The following is a 21,139-nucleotide window of genomic DNA, read 5'->3' on the forward strand; positions in this document are numbered from 1 at the left end:
CTACACACACGAAATGCCGGAGGAACACAGCAGGTCAGACAACATCTATGGAAAAATATTTTAATTTAAAGTGAAATTTAAAATGGTAGAAAAAAATGTCGGTCCCAAAATGTCTGGCTTGCGAAGTTCCTTCAGCATTTTGTGTGTGTTACTCTGGATTTCCAGCATCTGCAGAGTCTCTTGTGTTTAAGTTCTTACCAAACCAAAATATAAGTAGTTAAGACGTACTTTTCTGAAGGGACTGATAAAATCGAGTGTAACTTTAGGGCAATGAATTCCTATTAATTAATCAGAGTTTAATTGCGTTTTCACAGAAATTGTAGCCTAGATATGAATATTTCTGAAACTATATTTGCGAAAATTATTAGGCAGAGAGCATTTTATGAATGCATACGTTAATTAACGAGGTTGATGGTGGGTCTCAGCAAGAAACGGCGACCATCGCTTTGCCTGCACAGGATCTGCGACGTTGGTGTTTTTTTGTGTGTAGACAATCAGCGCCCTGCCCAGATTTTGGTTTCGATCCTTCAACATATGTTGAAGTTCAGCTTTAGAAGGGAATCTGTAATAGCTGGACTGGGTCTAACCAGTCTACTTCCCCTCTGTGGACTCCATGCATGTGAGGGCAGTGCGTCAGCTTTTTGGGAGAGTTTGAAGGAAATTCCCCGCCACTGCTGATTTGAAATCGCCTGGCGGAAGTTGAAACTGACTCCCTCCCACGCCTATACCTGGCGCTGCCCTGGACACGAGTCGGGTAGTTGAAGAAACGAACTGTATACCCTGCGGAGATTTCTAAATACTGTAACGGCAAACGACAATGGAACTTCGGATTACAGTTCTTCTGTTACTGGGGATCACTCTCTCTGGTAGGTCTGGTGTATTGCATAAATAATGAGCCTTTACATTTTTATTCTTTTAAACCCATTTTATATATAAAAAGTTAACACTTTCCATTTGCAGCTATTGAGTTTGATTCTGTCTTGTTAATCAATAACTCTAAATTAAATATGTTGAAATGAGGATCCGCGTTTGTTCTTGGGTGTACTTGCTCATTGTCTCGTACAAGGATATTAGACCGGCATGGGATTGGCACGCCAGTGAATATTTTAAAAATACAGTCACCGTCTCTATTGACGCAGCAAAGTTCAGGAGGAAAGCAGTATGTTTAACGATCGGATATTTTAGTTACTGTTAAATGAGGAAAAAATAGTGGCGAGCTCACAGGGGACAATCCCCCTGTTCTTCAAGTTTTCCATTTTCGTCCACCCGGGAAAGACGTCCGGTTGGTTTACGATCTCAGTCGGTGAGCCTACACCGCGAGTGTCGTCTAGACTCTGAACTCAGGATTTGAATTTGAAAATTCTTGTTAAAGGAAAGAGTTATTTTTAAAAAAATACATAGACGTAACAATTGAGAACTTGCTAGGAAAGCCATGGCGCTACTGTTTTTGATGTTAGTATGTCTGAACTAAATTGGGATGCGGTGCATTTTGTTATGAGAACGTCACACAATAATAATTATTTACCAACATCAAAGATAGCGGGTTATGTGAAAGCAGTTACGGTTCCGAGACTAGTTATCACGCTTTGATCAGGTGATTATGGTTTAAAATCCCACAAGAAGGAGTTGAGCGTATTGTCTTGCTATACTGTACTTTCAGCATTGAGGATCTCTGTGCGATCAAAAAGTTGCTCTTTGAAAGCGTTGCTAAACTCACAGAAGCATAGTGCATAGCGCCTGTTAGCTCCTGCTCCCTCCCTGTGTGCTTGGTGTCTTTTTTTTCGAGAAAAGCGATCTATCTCCTTAAACATATTCAACAATTTTACCTCTACAGTCTGTTTCTGTGCTGTAATGTTCTATGGTTCTATGGTTCTAAGAACTTTCTTTTCATCTCAATCTTAAATCTCTTAACTGGTATTCTGAAACTGTGACCCTTCTTCGTCGTTCTACACAATCCTCCCAGTCTAACAGAATTTTATAAGTTTCAATTAGGTAACAACTCATTCTTTTCAACTCTCATCAAAGCAAACCTAGTTTGCTTATATAAAGATATAAGGACCTGAGTTATAAGACAAGATTGAATAGGTTAGGATATTATTCCTTGGAACATAGAAGACTGGAGGGTGATTTGATAGAGGTATACAACATTATGAGGGGTATAGATAGGGTAAATGCCTTTTCCCACTGAGGGTGGGTGGGACTACAGCCTAAACTACATTTAGGTTATATGGTCGGCACAACATTGTGGGCCGAATGGCCTGTAATGCGCTGTAAATTTCTATGTTCTTAACCAGAGGCCATGGGTTAAGGGTGAAAGATGAAAAGTTTAAGGGGAATATGAGGGGAAATTTATTCACTCAGAGGGTCACAAAAGTGTGGAATGAGCTGCCAGCACAAGTAGCCCATGCGAGCTTGATTTCAACGTTTAAGAGAAGTTTGGACAGACACATGGATAGTAGGGGTATGGAGGGCTATAGTGCCAGTGCAGGTCGATGGGAGTAGTTAGGTTAAGTGGTTTTGGTATGAATTAGATGGGCTAAAGTGCAGTTTCTGTACTGTACTATTCTATGAATCCATGACTAAAATAAACTCTATTCATGACTTAAAAATTACAACCCCTGCAATCTCTTTCATTCTTACATTCATAGCCAATGTGTTCAGTATTCTTCTGTTGTATTGCTTAAAAGCAATAGGATTCTTGTCACTCATGTTGCCCTCTCGGGTGGTACGCTAATTGAGGGATTTCCCCACCCAAATAGCCACTGCATCTCCAGTAGCTGAAGAACCCTATTCTGTGAAGGCAACCTCTTCTTACGCAGCTGTTCTGTTGAGGCAGAAATCAATCAGGTTTCACACATACCCATTGGCATGTATATCCTTAAGACAGAACAGAGGTGCAGATGTGGCCTCGTCAAACCCTGTGTCATTGCAACAGGAAATTGTTGTGCCCACTCTTAAAGGGGCAGAATATTATTTGACTTCTCAACTGCTTGATTCGGCAACTGTCTTTGCAACTGTGTACAAGAACACCTTAGTTTCTTTGCGCACCGGACTTCCCAGTCTCCTAAATGGTTACTGTGGTCTTCTGCTGCTGTAGCCCAACCACTTCGAGGTTCAACATGTTGTTCACTAAAAAAATGCTCTTCTGCTGTAACGTGTGGTTATTTGAGTTAATCTCACCTTCCTGTCAGCTTGAACCAGTCTGGCTTTTCTCCTCTGACCTCTCATATTTTCATCCACAGAACTGCCACTCACTGGATTTTATTTTGTTGTTTTTTTGCACCATTCCCAGTAAATCACATTTCTTCCCCATTCTGATGTCTGGTCTGAACAACAACTGAACCTCTTGACCATGTTTGCCTGTGTATGCATTGAGTTGCTGCCACATGATTTGCTGGTTAGATATTTGCATAAACGGGCAGGTGCAGGTGTACCTAATAAAGTGGCCACTGAGTGTATGTTATGAATTGCTGAGATCCAAACAATGATTCCACCAGTTATCACCTTCCACCCCAAGAAAGACCATTTATTGCTATTTTCTCTCTCCTGTATCTCTGCAACTAATTTTTAGTCCATGAATTACTTCAGTTCACGCACTTTAATTTTACACACTGATCTTTCATCCGGATCTTTACAAAGACTTACTGAAAATCTATGGCACTCTTGTCTACTGGTTTTTCCTTATCTACCAGTTACACCCTTGAAAAATTCTGTGATTTTTTCTAAATTTCAAAAATGGACTTTGGAGTAACTGCGTAGCTGCGAGGAACAGAAAGACTGGTTGTGTTTCCTCCACCTCCTGCTCCACAGACAGATCTGTGTTTTCCCTTTTTCAACTAGGGTTAAGTTTAATCTGCACAATCCTAAAATTCTTTGGTTTTTCCCAATGTACAAAACAGGGACTTTTGATGGTGAACAATGATGAATGGTCAGGCTTGGTATTAGTAAACTGCTTGATGCTGGACGTACAATGCAGCAGTCACTAACGAGCACATTTATCAATACTTTGCATAAAAGTATTTATCATAACTTTGCATTGAGGTCGTAAATTGCAAAACTCTGAGACAGAGACTTGTAGTGCTATGATGGGGTTTAATAGGGAACATGCAGAAAAAGATGTTTCCATTTCAGGGGAACTCTTAAACTAAGGATCAATAATTACAAAATATTTACTACTAAATCAAAGACTTTTTGACTGCTGACTTATTAGATAATCAAACTACTACCATATGGAGTACCAGAAGTGAATGTAACACTGATACGTTTATGAAGTTGAGTAGGTTTCTGGTGATAGAGTATAAAGATTGGCATGTATTTTGGGGATAAAAGATATGTTCCTGAGCTGTATTTATTTTAAATATTCCATATGTGTCATCAGTAGTAGAGCCAATATTTCCTATAGTCTGCTGGACAAGGTACACACATCATTTGTATCCATAGACAAACTTACATAGGTGACACTGGCAATATAAGGCTGCAAATGCCAACTAGACCTGTACTCCAGTTACAAGTCTCCCATCACCTCACCCCGTTTTCTTCAAGCCAAGTCAGTAGACACCAGCAAGTGATCAACACAGAATTGCTGTTATTGTAGAATTGAGGAGTTATTTTTAAGCATTTGTAGGGTAAACTTACATTGATTGCTGAAATCTGGGATTTTTTTTTTTTTACAGGATCTGAAACCATCCTAAGCCCCCCAGAAAATCTTTATTTTCTTTCTGTGAATACTGAAAACATCCTTCATTGGAATCCAGCCCAGAATAATTCACAACATGTTCGATATGATGTGGAGTACTGCAGGTAAAAGAGTCTCATTTCTCATTGCCAAAATACAGCTGGTGAGCATGGAGGAGTGTTGCAGATTCCACCCCCCCCATCAACTACAGTTAACCTCAGTGAATTTTGAATATGATTGGAGGCTTGGGGTTGGTGAGGTGGAGATAGTTGTTGCAAGTTTAGGACCATTTGTTTAAATGCCATGCCAGAGACTTGAGGTCAAAGAAGAAAGTTAGGAATCTGCATTGTGTTATTGAGGGGTTGACCAATCATCAGAGATGTTATTTTTTAGTTTAAACATTAAATTGCTTGCATCCCAAAATCTTAGAATAGAATTGGAAGAACAGACACATTTTCCTGCACTTTACTTCACAGGCAATGTCACTGAACAAAAAGATTATTTATTTATCTCAAAACAGTTTATGGAACTTCATTAAATGTTTCCTATATATAAACACTAGTGACGACACTTTAAAGAAAACTTTAGTTGGACATAACATGCTTTGAGAAGGCCTTAGGATATGTAAGCTGCTAGTTCAAATACAAGTTTTTTCACAATCTCATGAATTATCCTTTCTACATTTCCTGTGTAGGCCCAGTGTTGATGTCTCATCTCTTAGAAATGACAGTCACTTTGAGCCAATTTAATCATTACAAAAAGCATCTTGGTCAGCACAGACACTGTGGGCTGAAGAGCCTGTTTCTGTCCTGTACTTTTCTATGCTATATATTTTCAGGCGTAGCGCAGCAGTTAATGCGATGCTATAACAGCACCAGCGAACCGGATTCAGTTTCTGCCACTGTCTGTAAGGAGCTTATACATTCTCCCTGTGACTGCGTTGGTTTCCTCCCATATTCCAAAAACATACGGGTTAGTAGATTAATTGGGCGGCATGGGCTTGTTGGCCTGAAAGGGCCTGTTACTGTGCTGTGTCTGTAAATAAATAAAATATGGGTCACTGGAGCTATAAGCCAGAAGCTCTATCAGATCTGCCACTGTGTCATTCTCAAAGTGGAACTTGATCCCACAGTAGACCTAGCCCAAGTATAAAATTGGTGGATAATTCCAAGACAAAAAAGTAGTAGAAGATGAGGCATGTAAGTCTTGTGTAAGAGGTATTAAACTTACTCTGAGTCCTGATGAAGGGTCTCGACCCAAAACGTCGACTGTTTACTCTTTTGCATAGATGCTGCCTGGCTTGCTGAGTTCCTCCAGCATTTTGTGTGTGTTGCTTTGGATTTCCAGATTTTCTCGCATTTGAGATTAAACTTGTTCTGTAAGGGATACGCCTGAGCATGTAAGTGAGGTGTGGTGATTAGTTTAGATCTTAAGCTCTGTAAATTCATGATCTAGGATGAAGCAACAACATATATTAGGTTTTTTTCTGAAAGTTACTAAATGGGATGGTGGACAACAGGGGAGGAAATTTAGTCACTGTTCTGTTGCTATCAATTGCGGAACTCCCTAATTAAAAAAAAAATCACATTTGAATTATGCGTCATTACCAAACTGTGAAATATTCCCTGTATATCCAAAGTAGCCACTAATAAATAACAGGAAGATGTAAGTTTACAGAAAGAAAATTCACATCTAGTTCAAGCATAGATTCAGCGAAGGTTTGAGCTGGTGACAGAATTTAAATAGCTTTATGTGGGTGCTAACATGATGACTTAGAGAATAACTTGAATCAAAAGATTTCTAGAAGTTTGGTGCACTCAGTATTTCAGATATCAGTATTTTACAGCTGATATCCTGATTTGTAAATGTTTTGCTAACTCTGACTTTCACTGATGCTGTGTTCTGTGTCACTGATGTTGCAATGTTAGGGATGTCCTGTATCCAATTGTGGAAATGTTTAAAAACTGACCACAGTAATGATGATTTCTTGTGTGTTGCAATTACGGATTCAACACAGGAAAGTGCATTAAAGCAAGAAATAAATTGTGACGTAAAGACCAATTTCAACACAGCATTTAAACTGAAACACTAAATACCAGCCCTGATAAACGACAATAGGAAAGCTCTATGAGGATATTTATTGTTAACAGGATAGCTGGCATTTCATCACTCATTCCTAGTTGCCCTTGAGAAGGTGCTGGTGAGCCTACTTGAACCTTGAGATGTCTCGGAACTATAGGACCAAAAACAGCTTTTAACTGGAGCTTTTTTACAAAACAAATCTAGATGTTCTCCATTCATGTGTTACATGCATGTTGCTCCGTCTCCCAGGAGCCCATATTGAGACCTGCATAACCTTACCAATAAAGCGGATATCAGTGCCCCTGATTTTGTCAGTGAGGGCACAGAGATGCATTTGGCTCTGCACATTTTTGGGAAACGCATTATTGTGTGGGCATAGTCATGTATCAAGAGAATGCAATTAGCTGCATGAGGCTGAATATCAAGAGCACGACCTTGCTCTCAAAAATTTTACTTGCTACTGTTAGTTTGGTTTTGAGTCATCCAGTTTGTTTACATGTAAAGACACTCACATTCCCCTAAAAAATCCCAATCTTACTATGCCTGCTCATATTTATTGTAAAATAAATTGCAAGTGAAATTATAAACACAAGAGATTCTGCAGAACACACCAAATGCTGGTGGAACGCAGCAGGCCAGGTAACATCTATAGGGAGAAGCACTGTCGATGTTTCGGGCTGAGACCCTCCGTCAGTCCTGAAGAAGAGGAAACTTACCAGAAACTTACCTCACCCAAGCCTGTTGAGCCAAAGCATCCCTACTTTAACATTATAACCATATAACAATTACAGCACGGAAACAGGCCATCTCGGCCCTTCTAGTCCGTGACAAACGCTTACTCTCACCTAGTCCCACCGACCTGCACTCAGCCCATAACCCTCCATTCCTTTCCTGTCCATATACCTATCTAATTTTTTTTAAAATGACAAAATCGAACCTGCCTCTACCGCTTCTACTGGAAGCTCGTTCCACAAACATTGGTCCATTCCAACAGTGGCTGCTCCACTTATCCCTACCTTATTTTTATTTGTGCTTATTAATGAATCACAATTTGATTGGGCTGTCGGAAAAAATGGCTGATGCCACCTTCTTGGTTGGGAGGGTTGTGCCTGCGATGGAGTTGGCTGAGTCTGTAGTCTTCAATCTTGTGCAATATTTTGTGTGCCTAAAGTGTAAATATTTAAACTCATCTCAGATTTCCAACAAGCCCCTGTGTTTTGTGATAATGGACACACCTCAAAAAAGCACTTTGTTCATATAACAGAAAGAAGATAATTATTTTAGCATGGCATTTAAAGCAGTATTTCAGCAGTCCCTTTCAAATTCCCTTTCAGGACAGTCAAAGCACTTTGAAGTGTGCTTACTAGTCACTGAAGCAAACACACAGTAGCATGCTGCAAGGCCCCACAAACAGCATTGTAGTCCTGAGCAGACATTCTGTTTTACATATTGGTGAAAGTATAAACGTTGGTCTGCACACCAGAGCACTCTCCTGCTCTTTTTCTTTACAGAATTAGGGTTGGGTGGATGCCTGCAAAAAATGAATCTCAAGGTAGTATATATGGTGATGCAAACGTACTTATAGATAATAAATTTACTTTATGTATTTGTATCTTGTAGCCAGGGTTGAAGGTAGAAAGTCGTGTGATCTTCCAGCAACATGAACAGGAGTTATCAATAGGAGGCTGTTTTGTTTTTGGAGAATGTTAGCTTGCATAATAACATGAAGATACTGATCAGTCTCTTTATTGCAGGTATGGATATGGTGAAGATTTTATCCCAGTGTCAAACTGTACAGGAATTTCTCACCATTACTGTGATCTCACTGAGGAGACCTGGAACCTCAGTATTAGCTTTCTTGTTCGTGTCAGGAGTGTGATTGGCAACACAACTTCCAAATGGGAGAGTCCCAATCGATTTAAACCCTACGATGCCAGTAAGTGACCCTTCATAGAATCATAATTCATGGGATACAGGCCAGTCATGATGCCTATCTACACTGGTCCCATTTGCCTATGTTTGACCCACATACAGTACCCCTCGACAGTTCCTATCTGCGTACCTGTCCAAGTGTCTTTTAAATGTTGTTAATGTACCTGCCTCAACCACTTCCTCTGGCAGCTTATTCCATATATGGAGGACCACCGTCTATGCATTCAACCTCCCTATGCCCCTCATGATTTTAAACATCTTTGTAAGATCAGCCCTCCTTCTCCTTGGTTCTAATGAATAAAATCCACGCCTGCTTAATTCATCTCTTACAAGAATGATTATAATGCTAATCTCCTTTGATGCCCACTACAGTTATGGAAGAGTTTTTAGTTAGAGATGACACGTCTTGCAATTCAAGTGACAAAGTTGGGGGTTTGAATGCTAGCTTTTAAGTTGCTGGGTTATTAATTATATTTCTTTTTCTGTTGAGAAGTGCTTTTAAGAATCTAAAAATATTTACTGCTGAGGTGAATGGTCTGGGATAATAAGCCTTCATTCAATTTCATCCTAGCCAAAAATTTACACTTAGTAGCCGAAGATGTAGCTGATGTAATTCCTTGCTCGTCACTGACACTGATGGAACCCGAGAATATACTTCCAGCTACCACGCCACAGATTTTATCCTGACACAATCTGGTCTGTCTATGTCACCACGACACATCTGAACCAGCCCCAAAACCATCAGGCAGCAAGAATGACATACTTATAACATTCACATCCTGACTGACTCACACGCGCTCTGTGACAGGTTCAGTCATTCACATTCATACCATGTTCAGACCAGCACACATATTCAAATTTACTTAAACACTGACAGACACAGGTACTGATTTGCTTGCTTGCTTATACAGACACTGGCAAACTCAGTTACAGACATGCACACAGTGACATATTTGCTCATTTATACACACCCATTGAGACATTCACCATGTATTTCCATGCCGATTCATTAGCTTACTGTTACGTACCCCGTAACTGGGTCACTTACCAGCAAAGATAGAGAGGTCCGTTGAAGTCTGATGGTACTATTTTTAACAGTATTTATTGATAAAAATACACAAAAATACGGTAATATCAATGCAAACATACAAATAATATACGTCGTCAATACTAAATCTAAAAGCGCGGGTATAATAATAATCAATAAGAAATAGCTGTATCGTTGTCTAGGGGATAATGTATTGTCCGATGGAAATATAAAAGTCACTCAAGTTCATTCAGGCTGCAGCTTTTGGTTGGAGAGAGAGACGGGGGTTAGAACCTGCCTGTTTTCCTTTCTATGATGTCGATCCTTCGAAATGTCGTCGGTGTCCTTTTCCTTTTTAGCTAAGCCGTCTTCCGTGGTCAGTCCCACCAATTCCGAGGCAAATGGAAAAGGATGCACGTGGGCTTTCCACCGGCTGTCGCTATAACGCTGTCACGGGATTTCTAGCGTTTCTCCTGGTGCGTCTAAAGGGGTTGTTCCCCAGACCCTCTTTTATCCTTACTCACGGGGTCTCAGATGTCAATCAGGTTGGGAGGATGGCATCCCCCCAACCAGCCCACGTTGCTCATTCCTTGAGGACGTCGATGAATAGCACAGTGCTCAATACACAATTCCGTCTCCAAGAGACAATGGCCGTTTCCCGTGGCTTTGTATCGTTGAGGGACCAGGACATTCCAAACCCCCTGTGGATTCTGCATCTCTCTCTCTCATTTCCTGGGTCTCCTGACCTGAACTAATAGTGATCTTGCGATTCTCAAAGGAGGGGGCTACTTTGTACCCTTCGGCCCCTCAGAGTTGGGGTGCAGGCGTAACATTACTAACACTGACAGATTAATTCATTTTGTATGTTTGCACATCAAAGTCTAACTTCAGATTTTAATTCCTTTCAGCTGCTTTGGGATTGCCATCTTTTGATGTAAAAATAGACCATAACAAGATTACCGTCAGAATCTTCCCACCCACCCTGCACACAGCAAAAAGAAACAGGTCAATGGAGGATGTGTTCAAAGACTCGATGTTGTATGAAATTTATATCCATGGAAATGGCATCAACGATGTAAGTGCTTGTGGATTTCTGACTGTTGCAATTCCTTATGATGTTGGTAATTTTTTATAAAATTGGTCATTGCTGATGGTAAATTGTCCACCCACTAAACCTCTCTGCCACCTACGTCTCCTTAGTCCTTCTTGAGAGGACAAATTCAAAGTCAAAGTAAATTTACTATCAAACTGTGTATGTGTCACCATATACAACCCTGAGATTCATTTTCTTGCAGGCATTTACAGGAAAATAAAGAAATCCAATAGGATTTATGAAAAACTATACGTAGACACACAAGGACTGACAAAGCAACCAATGCATAAATTAAGACAAATTGTGCAAATGCAATAATTAAATAATTACCGGTAATACTAAGAACATGGATTGTACAGTCCTTGAAAGTGAGTCAGGATCAAACATCTCCTGTTGCTTCCTCAAGTGAATGTTTTTTTCCAATTATGAGCCATTCCAGAGGTGTGAGATCCAGCAAGGTAGACAGTTAATAGCCCAACTTTCATCCTTCAAAGCTTTGCAAGATGGAGTTATCAGACATTGAACAGCAGTGGTTAGAAAACCCCATGCTTGAATTTTCCCTTTACTCTTTTGGAAGCGTAGAGGCCATTTGTACAACCATTCATCTGAGCATTGTGAATTCCATACAACAGACACAGAATGCTGGAGGAACTCAACAGGCCAGGCAGCATCTATGGAAAAGAGTACAGTCGGTATTTCGGGCAGAAACGTTGACTGTACTTTTTTCCATAGATGCTGCCTGGACTGCTGAGTTCCTCCAGCATTTTGTGTGTGTTGCTCAGATTTCCAGCGTCTGCAGATTTTCTCTTGTTTGTCATTGTGAATTCCATGCTGGTTTGGTATCCAACATTTCCCTGATCAATCTAATCAATTGTACCTATATAGGGTTTTAACATAGTAAAATAGCCTACATCATTTTTCAGAAATATTATTTGGCAATGTTTGACCTCAAGTCTCATGAGAGAATAGGGCCAATGACTTAAAGCATAATCAGAGAGAGGTTTCCAGAGAACACATTAAAGGAGGAGGGGGAAGTAGCGAGGCAAAGAGATCTAGGAAGGGAGTTTATGAGTTTTGTGCTCAGACTACTGAAAGAATACCAGCCAAACGTGAAGTATTATACATCTGGGATGCAGAAGAGGCCAGAATTTGTGGAATCCATCTTTTTAGGAGGGTTATGGGTCTGGTGAAAGTTACGGAACTAAAGAGGAGAAAGCTGTAAAATTATTTGAAAACAAAGCATGAATGTTAGCCAGATAAAGGATCTCCTTCCCTTGCAGCCTTGTCTTGCCTCTCATCTCTTGCAAGTAAATTCAGAAGAACATGGAGTGTTACACCCAGGAGACACATACCATCCCTTAATGGGGCATTGGTGACAATTTTCTCCCCTCACCATGACTTGGTATGGAATATCAGGCCAGGATGTAGATTCCTTGTTCCTTGTTCTGAATAACTGCACCAACAGCTGAGGTGAAGCATACCATCAGTAGAGGAAGAGTGTCCAGGACGGAGTACTGTCAAGCTGTACTCCACCTAGCAATGTGACCAGCCTTGGATGAAATACTAAATGTTAAGGTGCCAATAATAGGCAAATCTAATGTGTCTTCCACCTTTCCAGTTCTCAAATGAAGTTGTCAATAAATTATAGAAACAAGTCTTCACCATTTAGTCTACAACAGTCCCACAATATTGCTTATGGAATCCCCATAAGAGCTTTGATAATCTTAAGACCAAAGCTGAGCTTTCCTATGTTGAACATGCCAATATCAGCACAGTGACTCAGATGATGAATCTGGTGTGGCACATTAAATGACTCCACGGTTGGATCTACAGAGTTACTTTTGTACGAGCAATAAGTACCTTGCAAGTTGTTTGTAGTGTGGATTGTGGTTAGTTAGAACTACCTTCTTGGAACATCGTGCTGATATGGACAGCATTTTGTTGGCTTCTCTAAAGTTTCGCCTGCTTGTGTTCCAACAGTCTGCGGAACTTCAGGGTTCAAAAGAACCTTACATAAAAACTGAAGAGTTACTGGGGAGTACTTACTGCATCAAAGTTATGGCAAAGCTATCTGGAGATAACAGGAAAAGCAATATTACAGAAGAGAAATGTGTGGAAATCCCAACTAATCCAGGTAAAGTATGATATCAATATATACATTAATGCATTTTATAGCAGATATATATCAAGTTGGTTTGGAAAAATTAATCTGGGTTAATACGTAGACAAAACACACATTAGTAGAGACCATCTAGATCAGGGGTTCCCAACCTGGGTTCCACTGAACCCCACAGTTAATGATAAGGCTCCAAGGCATAAAAAAGGTTGGGAAAGGCTTTACCCTCCATTCTGGCCTGTGTTTTTGATCAGTTGAGAAGTTTGTAATTGACCCATCTCCTGTTAAAAAGCAGTCTAAATATTTCCCCACTTTGAAATATTATTTTCATTGTCTTACTAATTTCCTGGTGTTGGGGAAACAATGGGACTTTGGTACCTTAACTCAGTGGAAAGGCTAAGAATGGGATGCACAGAGTGGGAAATCTGAAACATGTTGGCATTGTGCCTCCTCCACAGCATGGCACAGTATAAACACCAGGAAGCCATATGCATTATCAAAATTTGAAAAGTGTGTGTTACTTTGTGAAATTGTTTGCTGCAACTCAGTTAGTTGCACTTCCTGCATGAAGTCAGACATTACAGGAACTGAACACAGACCAGGGCTGATCCTACTTCAGTACAAAGGAATGTTGTACTGACAAGGATGCATCTTTGGATAACACTTTAATATCAACTAATAATGTTCAAAGTTTAAAACTAAATATATTATCAAAGTACGTACATGTCACCATATACTACCCTAAAATTCATTTTCTTGCTGGCATTAGTAGTAGAACAAAGAAATACAATAGAATCATTGAAAAACTACACACAAAGATTGACAAAAAATGTGCAAAAGAAGACAAACTGTGTAAATACAGAAAAACAAACAAATAATAATAATAATGCCAAGAGAAACCCAGAAACAATCCAGCACATTGCAGGATCCTGCAGCAGTTTAACTCAATCTGATTACTAACACAGGCACAAGCAAGTGGCAAGCATCATTCACCAAAATCTGGCTTTAAAATACAAACCCATAAAGGACACCAGACCTTACTATAAATATAAACTTGATCCGGTTTTAGAGTCTGAGTCCTACAAATTATATTATGTCTGATCCATTATTACAGATAGAACAATCCATAAATAACTGTCTGAATATAATATTACAGGACAAACAAGCAAGAACAATTTATTAAATAGATATCATTATTCCAAACACACATAACATCCAGAAATCAAAAAGTGAAAACCGGCAGAAATATGCTGAATTAAAAGAGGAAATTGAAGGACTATGGAATATGAACAGGATTTACATTGTCCCAAGAGCAGTATCTACAACTGGTATTATCCAAAAAAATCACTACACAATAACATTAAACAATTAGACCTACACAGCAATAGTAAATCTTCAGAAAGTCACCATAGAATAGTCTGAAAGTTCCAAGAAATCGAGAAATGAGTGTGCTTGGTTATGTCCGTACAGTGAGTTTTACCACCTGGGGCTGAGAAAAAAATTAAAATATAATAATAATAAAAAAAGTAGATAAATCATACTGAGAACATGAGTTGAGTCCTTGAAAGTGAGTCTGAAAGGTTATGTTCAGTGACTATTTCAGTGTTGAGGTGAATGAAGTTATCAACGCTGGTTCAGGAGCCTGAAGATTGAAGGGTAATAACTGTTCCTGAACATGGTGGTGTGGAACCTAAGGCTCCTGAAGCTTTGATGATGTTCTAGATATACTCCATTGAACTACTTGAGGAACTGCAAGCTATAATAATTAACATTTAATCTTCAATCAACATTGAAATCCTTTTATATTAGTTGCCAGTACAGTCCAATAGGTATCCCAGCTCAGCAGGAATCTGATGGAAAAGCAGTCTGGCATGAAAGGCACCAGATAATATTTAACTCTTGAGACTGATAGATTTTTAATCCAGGGAGGACATAGGCCACCCAGGCTAATGGAGCTGAAATTTAGATAATATTGATCTCATTGAATTGCAGATGAATTTCAAGTCGTGTCTTTTGTCATCGGTGTCGTTTTCATTCTGACGATCACTATCTACGTCTGCCTGCGATTGGTCCGCCATTATTACCTGAAGAAACAAAGAACAACACCAGCTGTTCTGGTAAGTTCTGCCCTCACTCACTGACAGTATGTGAGGTAGTCACATCTGAAATCATTACAGACAAGGAATGTGATCTAATCTCTTCTTTCAAATTAGATCATGTCAGGCCCTTAAGTGAGCCCAATAATCCAACTCTCCCCAGACTTCCTACTAACTCACTCCTGCCATTGGCCATCCTCCAAAACCTAACCTTGTATGATGTCATGTCTGCCAGACTGTCGGTCAACAAGCATATTTTCCTCACTCTATTTAAAATTGGAATCAGAATTAGATTTAATATCACTGGCATATGTTGTGACATTTGTTGTTTTGCGGCGGCAGTACAATGCAATACAAAATTTAAAATTCTATATATTACAATAAGAAATATATATAAATTAAACAAGTCGTGTAAAAGGAGAGCAAAACAAAATTGAGGTAGTGTATATGGGTTCATTGTCCAGTCATAAATCTAATGGTAGAGGGGTAGAAGCTGTTCCTAAAATGTTGAGTGTGAGTCTTCAGGCTCCTTTACCTCCTCTCTGATGGTAGCAATGAGAAGTGGGCATGTCCTGGGTGGTGGGAGTCTTTAATGATGATGCAGCCTTTTTGAAGATGTCCTGGATGCTGGCTGAGTTTACAACTTTCTGCAGCTTTTTCCAATCCTGTGCGGTGGCCCCTCCATATTAGATGGCATTTCTGTTGAGGTTACTGAACAAGGAAGAGTGAGCAATGTAAGAACATAATGACAATATTAAAAGTAAAAAGAAGCTTGCATTTCTCCAGCATTTTCCTTGTGCCTTTCAGAACATCTCAAATTTTTTTTTTTGGCTGGTGAAATCACTGCATTATTAATCCTGAGGCCAGATTTCTTTGTAGAGTATGGCAATGTTAATGATGAATGATTGAAAATCCTCCCAAGGACACTTTGCAAGTCCAAATTAATTATTTGCACAGGTCTTATCGGTGTGGAATATGGGCATTATTGGCAAGCTTTGCGAGTAATGTTCACTTCTACTTTCCTTTGGGAAATGTGCATCTGAAATAAAAAGCTAGGAGTAGAAACAACTACTATTCAAAGGTACAGCCTTAACTGGGTCCAATCACAAACAAGAGAAAATCTGCAGATGCTGAAGATCCAAGCAACGCACACAAAATGCTGGAGGAACTCAGCAGCCCAGGCAGCATCTAGGAAAAGAGTATTGTTGACGTTTCAGGCTGAGACACTTAAGCAGGACTGGAGAAAAAAAATGAGGAGTCAGAGTAAAAAGGTGGGGGGGGGGGTGGGGAAGGAAGAAACACAAGGTGATAGGTGAAATAAAGAGATGGAAAGTTGGTGAAAGAGATAGGGAGCTGGAGAAGGGGGGAATCTAATAGGAGAGAACAGAAGGCCATGGGAGAAAGAAAAGTGGGAGGAGCATCAGAGGGAGGTGATGGGCAGGTAAGGAGATAAGATGAGAGAAGGATAAGGGGATGGGGGAATGGTGAAGGGAGGGGGGGCATTACCAGAAGTTCGAGAAGTCAATGTTCATGCCATCAGGTTGGAGGCTACCCAGATGGAATATAAGATGCTGCTCTTCCAGCCTGAGTGTGGCCTCATCATGACAGTGGAGGAGGCCATGGACCGACATGTTGGAACGGGAATGGGAAGTGGAATTGAAATGGGTGGCACTGGGAGATCCCGCTTTTGCTGGCAGACAGAGCAGAGGTGCTCATTCCAGAATTAAGGAGATGTTCTCCTTCTTCAAAGAAAGGGGCTTTCCTTCCTCCACCATCAACACTGCCCTCACCCACATCTCTTCCATTTCATGCACATTTGCCCTCACCCCATCCTCCCGCCACTCCACCTGGGTTCCTCTTGTCTTCACCTACCACCCTCCGCGTCCAACACATAAATCTCCGTGACTTCCACCAACTCCAATGGGATCCCACCACCAAGCACATCTTTCCTTCCTCCCCTCCCGCCCACTTTCTGCTTTCTGCAGGCAACTTGCTTGTCCATTGGTCCCTCCCCACTGATCTCCCTCTTGGCATTTATCCTTGCAAGTGGAACAAGTGGAACCTGCCCCTACACCTCCTCCCTCACTACCATACAGGGCCCCAAACAGTCCTCCCAGGTGAGTCTGTTGGGGTTATCTACCGTGTCCAGTGCTCCCGCTATGGCCTCCCGTATATCAGTGAGACCCGATGTGGACACTTCACTGAACACCTGTGTTCCATCCACCAGAAGAAACGGGATCTCCCAGTGGCCACCCATTTTAATTCCACTTCCCATTCCCGTTCCGATATGACTGTCCATGGCCTCCTCTACTGTCATGATGAGGCCACACTCCGGTTGGAGGAGCAACACCTTATATTTAAAAGGATGAGAGGGGATCTGATTGAAACATATAAGATTATTAAGGGATTGGACACGCTGGAGGCAGGAAGCATGTTCCCGCTGATGGGTGAGTCCAGAACCAGAGGCCACAGTTTAAGAATAAGGGGTAGGCCATTTAGAATAGAGATGCGGAAAAACTTTTTCACCCAGAGAGTGGTGGATATGTGGAATGCTCTGCCCCAGAAGGCAGTGGAGGCCAAGTCTCTGGATGCATTCAAGAGAGAGTTAGATAGAGCTCTTATAGATAGCGGGGTCAAGGGATATGGGGAGAGGGCAGGAACGGGGTACTGATTGTGTATGATCAGCCATGATCACAGTGAATGGCGGTGCTGGCTAGAAGGGCCGAATGGCCTACTCCTGCACCTACTGTCTATTGTCTATATTTCGTCTGGGTAGACTCTAATCTGATGGCATGAACATTGATTTCTTGAACTTCTGGTAATGTGCCCCCCCCCTTCCCTTCACCATTCCCCATTTCCACTTCTCTCTCTCACCTTATCTCCTTGCCTGTCTGTCACCTCCCTCTTTTTCTTTCTTCCATGGCCTTCTGTCCTCTCCTAGCAGATTCCCCCTTCTCCAGCCCTGTATCTCTTTCACCAATCAACTTCCCAGCTCTTTACTTCACCCCTCCCCACTCCTGGCTTCACCTTATCACCTTTTGTTTCTCCCTTTCTCCCTCCACTACCACCCCCCTATCCTGACTCCTCATCGTTTTCTCTCCAGTCCTGCTGAAAGGTCCTGGCATGAAATGTCGACTGTTCTCCTTTCCATAAATGCTGCCTGGCCTGCTGAATTCTTCCAGCATTTTTGTGTGAAATTTAACTGGGTTGTTCCTTTTAGAGAGGGTAATGCTATTCTTATCTATTCAGGGCTTGCCAACAACTCCAGCCTAGAGCTAACTTGAAATAGCCGGCCTAGCAAGTTGTATCAGACATTTACAAAACATCCATTGTCTGAATGCAATATCTGAGGGTGACTCACCATCTCAGGAATACAATACTGGCTATTCAGCAAAGCCCTGTTTTCTTGAATCAACAAGTAATGATTAAGGACTCGCAAACACGAGGAAATCTGCAGATGCTGGAAATTCAAGCAACACACACAAAATGCTGATGGAACACAGCAGGCCAGGCAGCATCTATAGGAAGAAGCACTGTCGACGTCTCGGCCCAAAACGTCGATAGTGCTTCTTCCTATAAATGATTAAGGACCCCTCTGTTACAAATCTTAGGTGAGGCTAAAGCAGAGAGGGCCTCAAGTTGGCTGTGGCTCAAAAAAAGGGGAGCCATGGAGTCACAAGTAGCTAGCCATCTGGACACAAGCTGGGGTCTGATCAGCCCTGGCCGGGTCACCTGGAGGAGGATGTATGATGTTGAAAGACTCAAAACACCCACTGATTCCAGGAACATCACTGATGATGTGTCCAGAGGCATCAGTAGATGTATGCACACAGACTACTTACTACTTGTTCTTAGTGACAGACCATTCAAGATCAATGTAATACTCCTGCTCAGATTTTAAAGTTAACAGATACAGTACCAAACCCTTGCCTTCACCCCGCCCCATAGTCAATTTCTTGTTCCAGACTATCCTATTAAGACCTTTTTCACAACTCTCAAATCTGTCCTTTAACTTCTACATATTCTAGCCAATAACTGCCCAGTTTAACACATACCAAATTCTGTAGGAATTCACAGGTTAGGCAGCATTTATGGAAAGGAATAAACAGCTGACACTTAAGGCATGAGTCTATTGAGATTCACTTTCAGGCTGCTCATAGAGTTTCTGGTAGAGTGTGCCTGGTTCCTCAGTTCTGGCTAGAAACTGGGTTTAAAAGTATTTTAGATCTATCACAAAGTCTGTCTATTGTGGTTCAACACTTCTTCCTTCTTATGATCTCACTTTTGCATTTACAATGAAATTATTATTCCCTCCAACAGGAATCATTTGAAAAGAACAAGAAGTTTTTGAACATCAAGTATTACTTGAGTTTGACAGAAGATGTGGTGGTACAAAAGGTGTTTGCCGTTGACGCCCATCCTGGTGTCACCAAGACTCTCGACCAGGATGAGCCTTGGCTGGACCAGAAGATCAAGGAAGCATCTTCTGTGGATAGTGGGATCGATATTGGAAGCCAATCATCAGACCGGATGGTATTGCACAGTGAGCCTCTGAACCGCTACATGCAGCAGACGCCAGACTCCAGCAGCCTCCAGAGCACCAGCCCTGAGTGTGGGCAGAGCAGATCGCAGCCCATTGATTTCAGCTCAGTACACATCCCGGATACGACGGATGAGCCGGGGGATAACACTGGAAGCATAAATATTTCAGGGTATCAGAGACAGATGCCAAGGACTAACATGGGTCAGGAACCAATTGTAGAGGACTCTCTTCCCTGCTGCATCTCATTATCAGATATTAGTGTAACAGAAGAGTTTACAAGAGGATTCCTCAACCTGGATGATGTCATGTTAATGGAGAATGAATTTTAAACAAAAGATGGTCATATCAAACATTCCGCAGGCAATTATAATGTATTTTATAATTTAATTATTTATTAAACTATTTCAGTTTCACCACCATTGTAATTGACTTCCTTTGTGGAAGTTTCTTAGTAAACAGTACATTTCAGTGGATCTGGCACTATAAATTGAAGGCAGCTCAATGATGGCAGAAGTACAGTGGATTCCCATTAATTGGGCCACACATTGAAACCAATACATTTTGGTCTAATTAAGTGTCTGCCCCAGTTAGCCAAATTTTCATGGAAATAGTTTAAAAAAGACAAACTACTGTTTAATTGATAATAAATATGTATGTATTTAAATGAAATAGAGAACAAATTAGAACACTAGCAATATTACTACAGTACTATAAAACTGTATTGGTTACAAATAGTTATTGACGGATCAATTCATCCACTGTACACTGTTGTGTTCTTTTGATTGACTATAAATGAACAAAATCAGTGCAGACAGCTAGTGTAGATAATGGACAGCCTTCATTGCCTTCCTGCATGAAGTAGTGTCAAAAATCATTGCTTTTTAATTTGGCATTGTTCGGCCCAAATGAATAACATAACACAAGCATACACAACAGACACTATTGAAAAACTGCCCGATGTAAGCACGATTTAGTGTTGTAATGGCCACACAAGTACTGACGACTGACGCTATTTAGAAACATCCTCCAAAGTCTCCATGTTCATTGTAACGTTCAAGATGATTGTTGATGCCTTCAAATTCTTCGTAGTTCCTAACTTGTTGAAGTAGTAAAATTGTTTCATTTTCACTCCTGGCTATTTCTCGCATCTCCAAGGCTGAATGCTTGAAATCATAGTGCGCAAAACAGTTTTGAATTGTATTACTGCTTATTTATCGCTAACTATCAGTGACAGAAATTATTGCTCTTTGACCACAAACACATGCGACTGATGCTATTTAAAAACTATTTGGTCTAAGCATGGTGTAGTGTCTAACAGCCGCGCAAATGCATGAGACAGGCGCAAGTTAAACTGTTTGACGACATTCTGTCCCAATTAATTGGCATAGTGTCTCAAATAAGCAAATAAAATCTTGGCTATTTTCTGGATTAGTTTTTGTTCTTTAAGTTGCTCCAAATAACCGATGGCTCAATTAAGCAGAATGCACTGCGTTAACATCTTCATTCAATTGTGGACACAACAATACATTTAGAGCTTTGCTATTACACAGTCAGAAACATAAGTTCCTATGGCTG

At 40.8% G+C, this 21,139-nt stretch overlaps 1 protein-coding gene across 1 annotated transcript; it reads left to right on the top strand.

Annotated features, from left to right (window-relative positions):
* Positions 1-560: 560 nt before the first annotated feature.
* LOC140716906 (interleukin-10 receptor subunit beta-like) lies at positions 561-20,992 on the top strand. The gene is made up of 7 exons (XM_073029988.1): positions 561-866; positions 4,674-4,800; positions 8,512-8,693; positions 10,625-10,791; positions 12,790-12,943; positions 14,918-15,042; positions 19,342-20,992. The coding sequence occupies exons 1-7, from the start codon at positions 818-820 to the stop codon at positions 19,891-19,893; spliced, it is 1,356 nt and encodes a 451-aa protein (XP_072886089.1). The 5' UTR covers positions 561-817; the 3' UTR covers positions 19,894-20,992.
* Positions 20,993-21,139: the final 147 nt, after the last annotated feature.

This window comes from Hemitrygon akajei, chromosome 26 (genome assembly GCF_048418815.1).
Source record: "Hemitrygon akajei chromosome 26, sHemAka1.3, whole genome shotgun sequence".
Taxonomy (NCBI): domain Eukaryota; kingdom Metazoa; phylum Chordata; class Chondrichthyes; order Myliobatiformes; family Dasyatidae; genus Hemitrygon; species Hemitrygon akajei.

What these genes read in the sequence shown, in the direction of transcription:
- LOC140716906 (XM_073029988.1), top strand. Translation starts at nt 818, where the DNA reads ATGGAACTTCGGATTACAGTTCTTCTGTTACTGGGGATCACTCTCTCT. An exon ending in GGAAATCCCAACTAATCCAG is followed by an intron (nt 12,944 to 14,917) that starts GTAAAGTATGAT and finishes ATTGAATTGCAG; the next exon opens with ATGAATTTCAAGTCGTGTCT. An exon ending in GAACAACACCAGCTGTTCTG is followed by an intron (nt 15,043 to 19,341) that starts GTAAGTTCTGCC and finishes TCCCTCCAACAG; the next exon opens with GAATCATTTGAAAAGAACAA.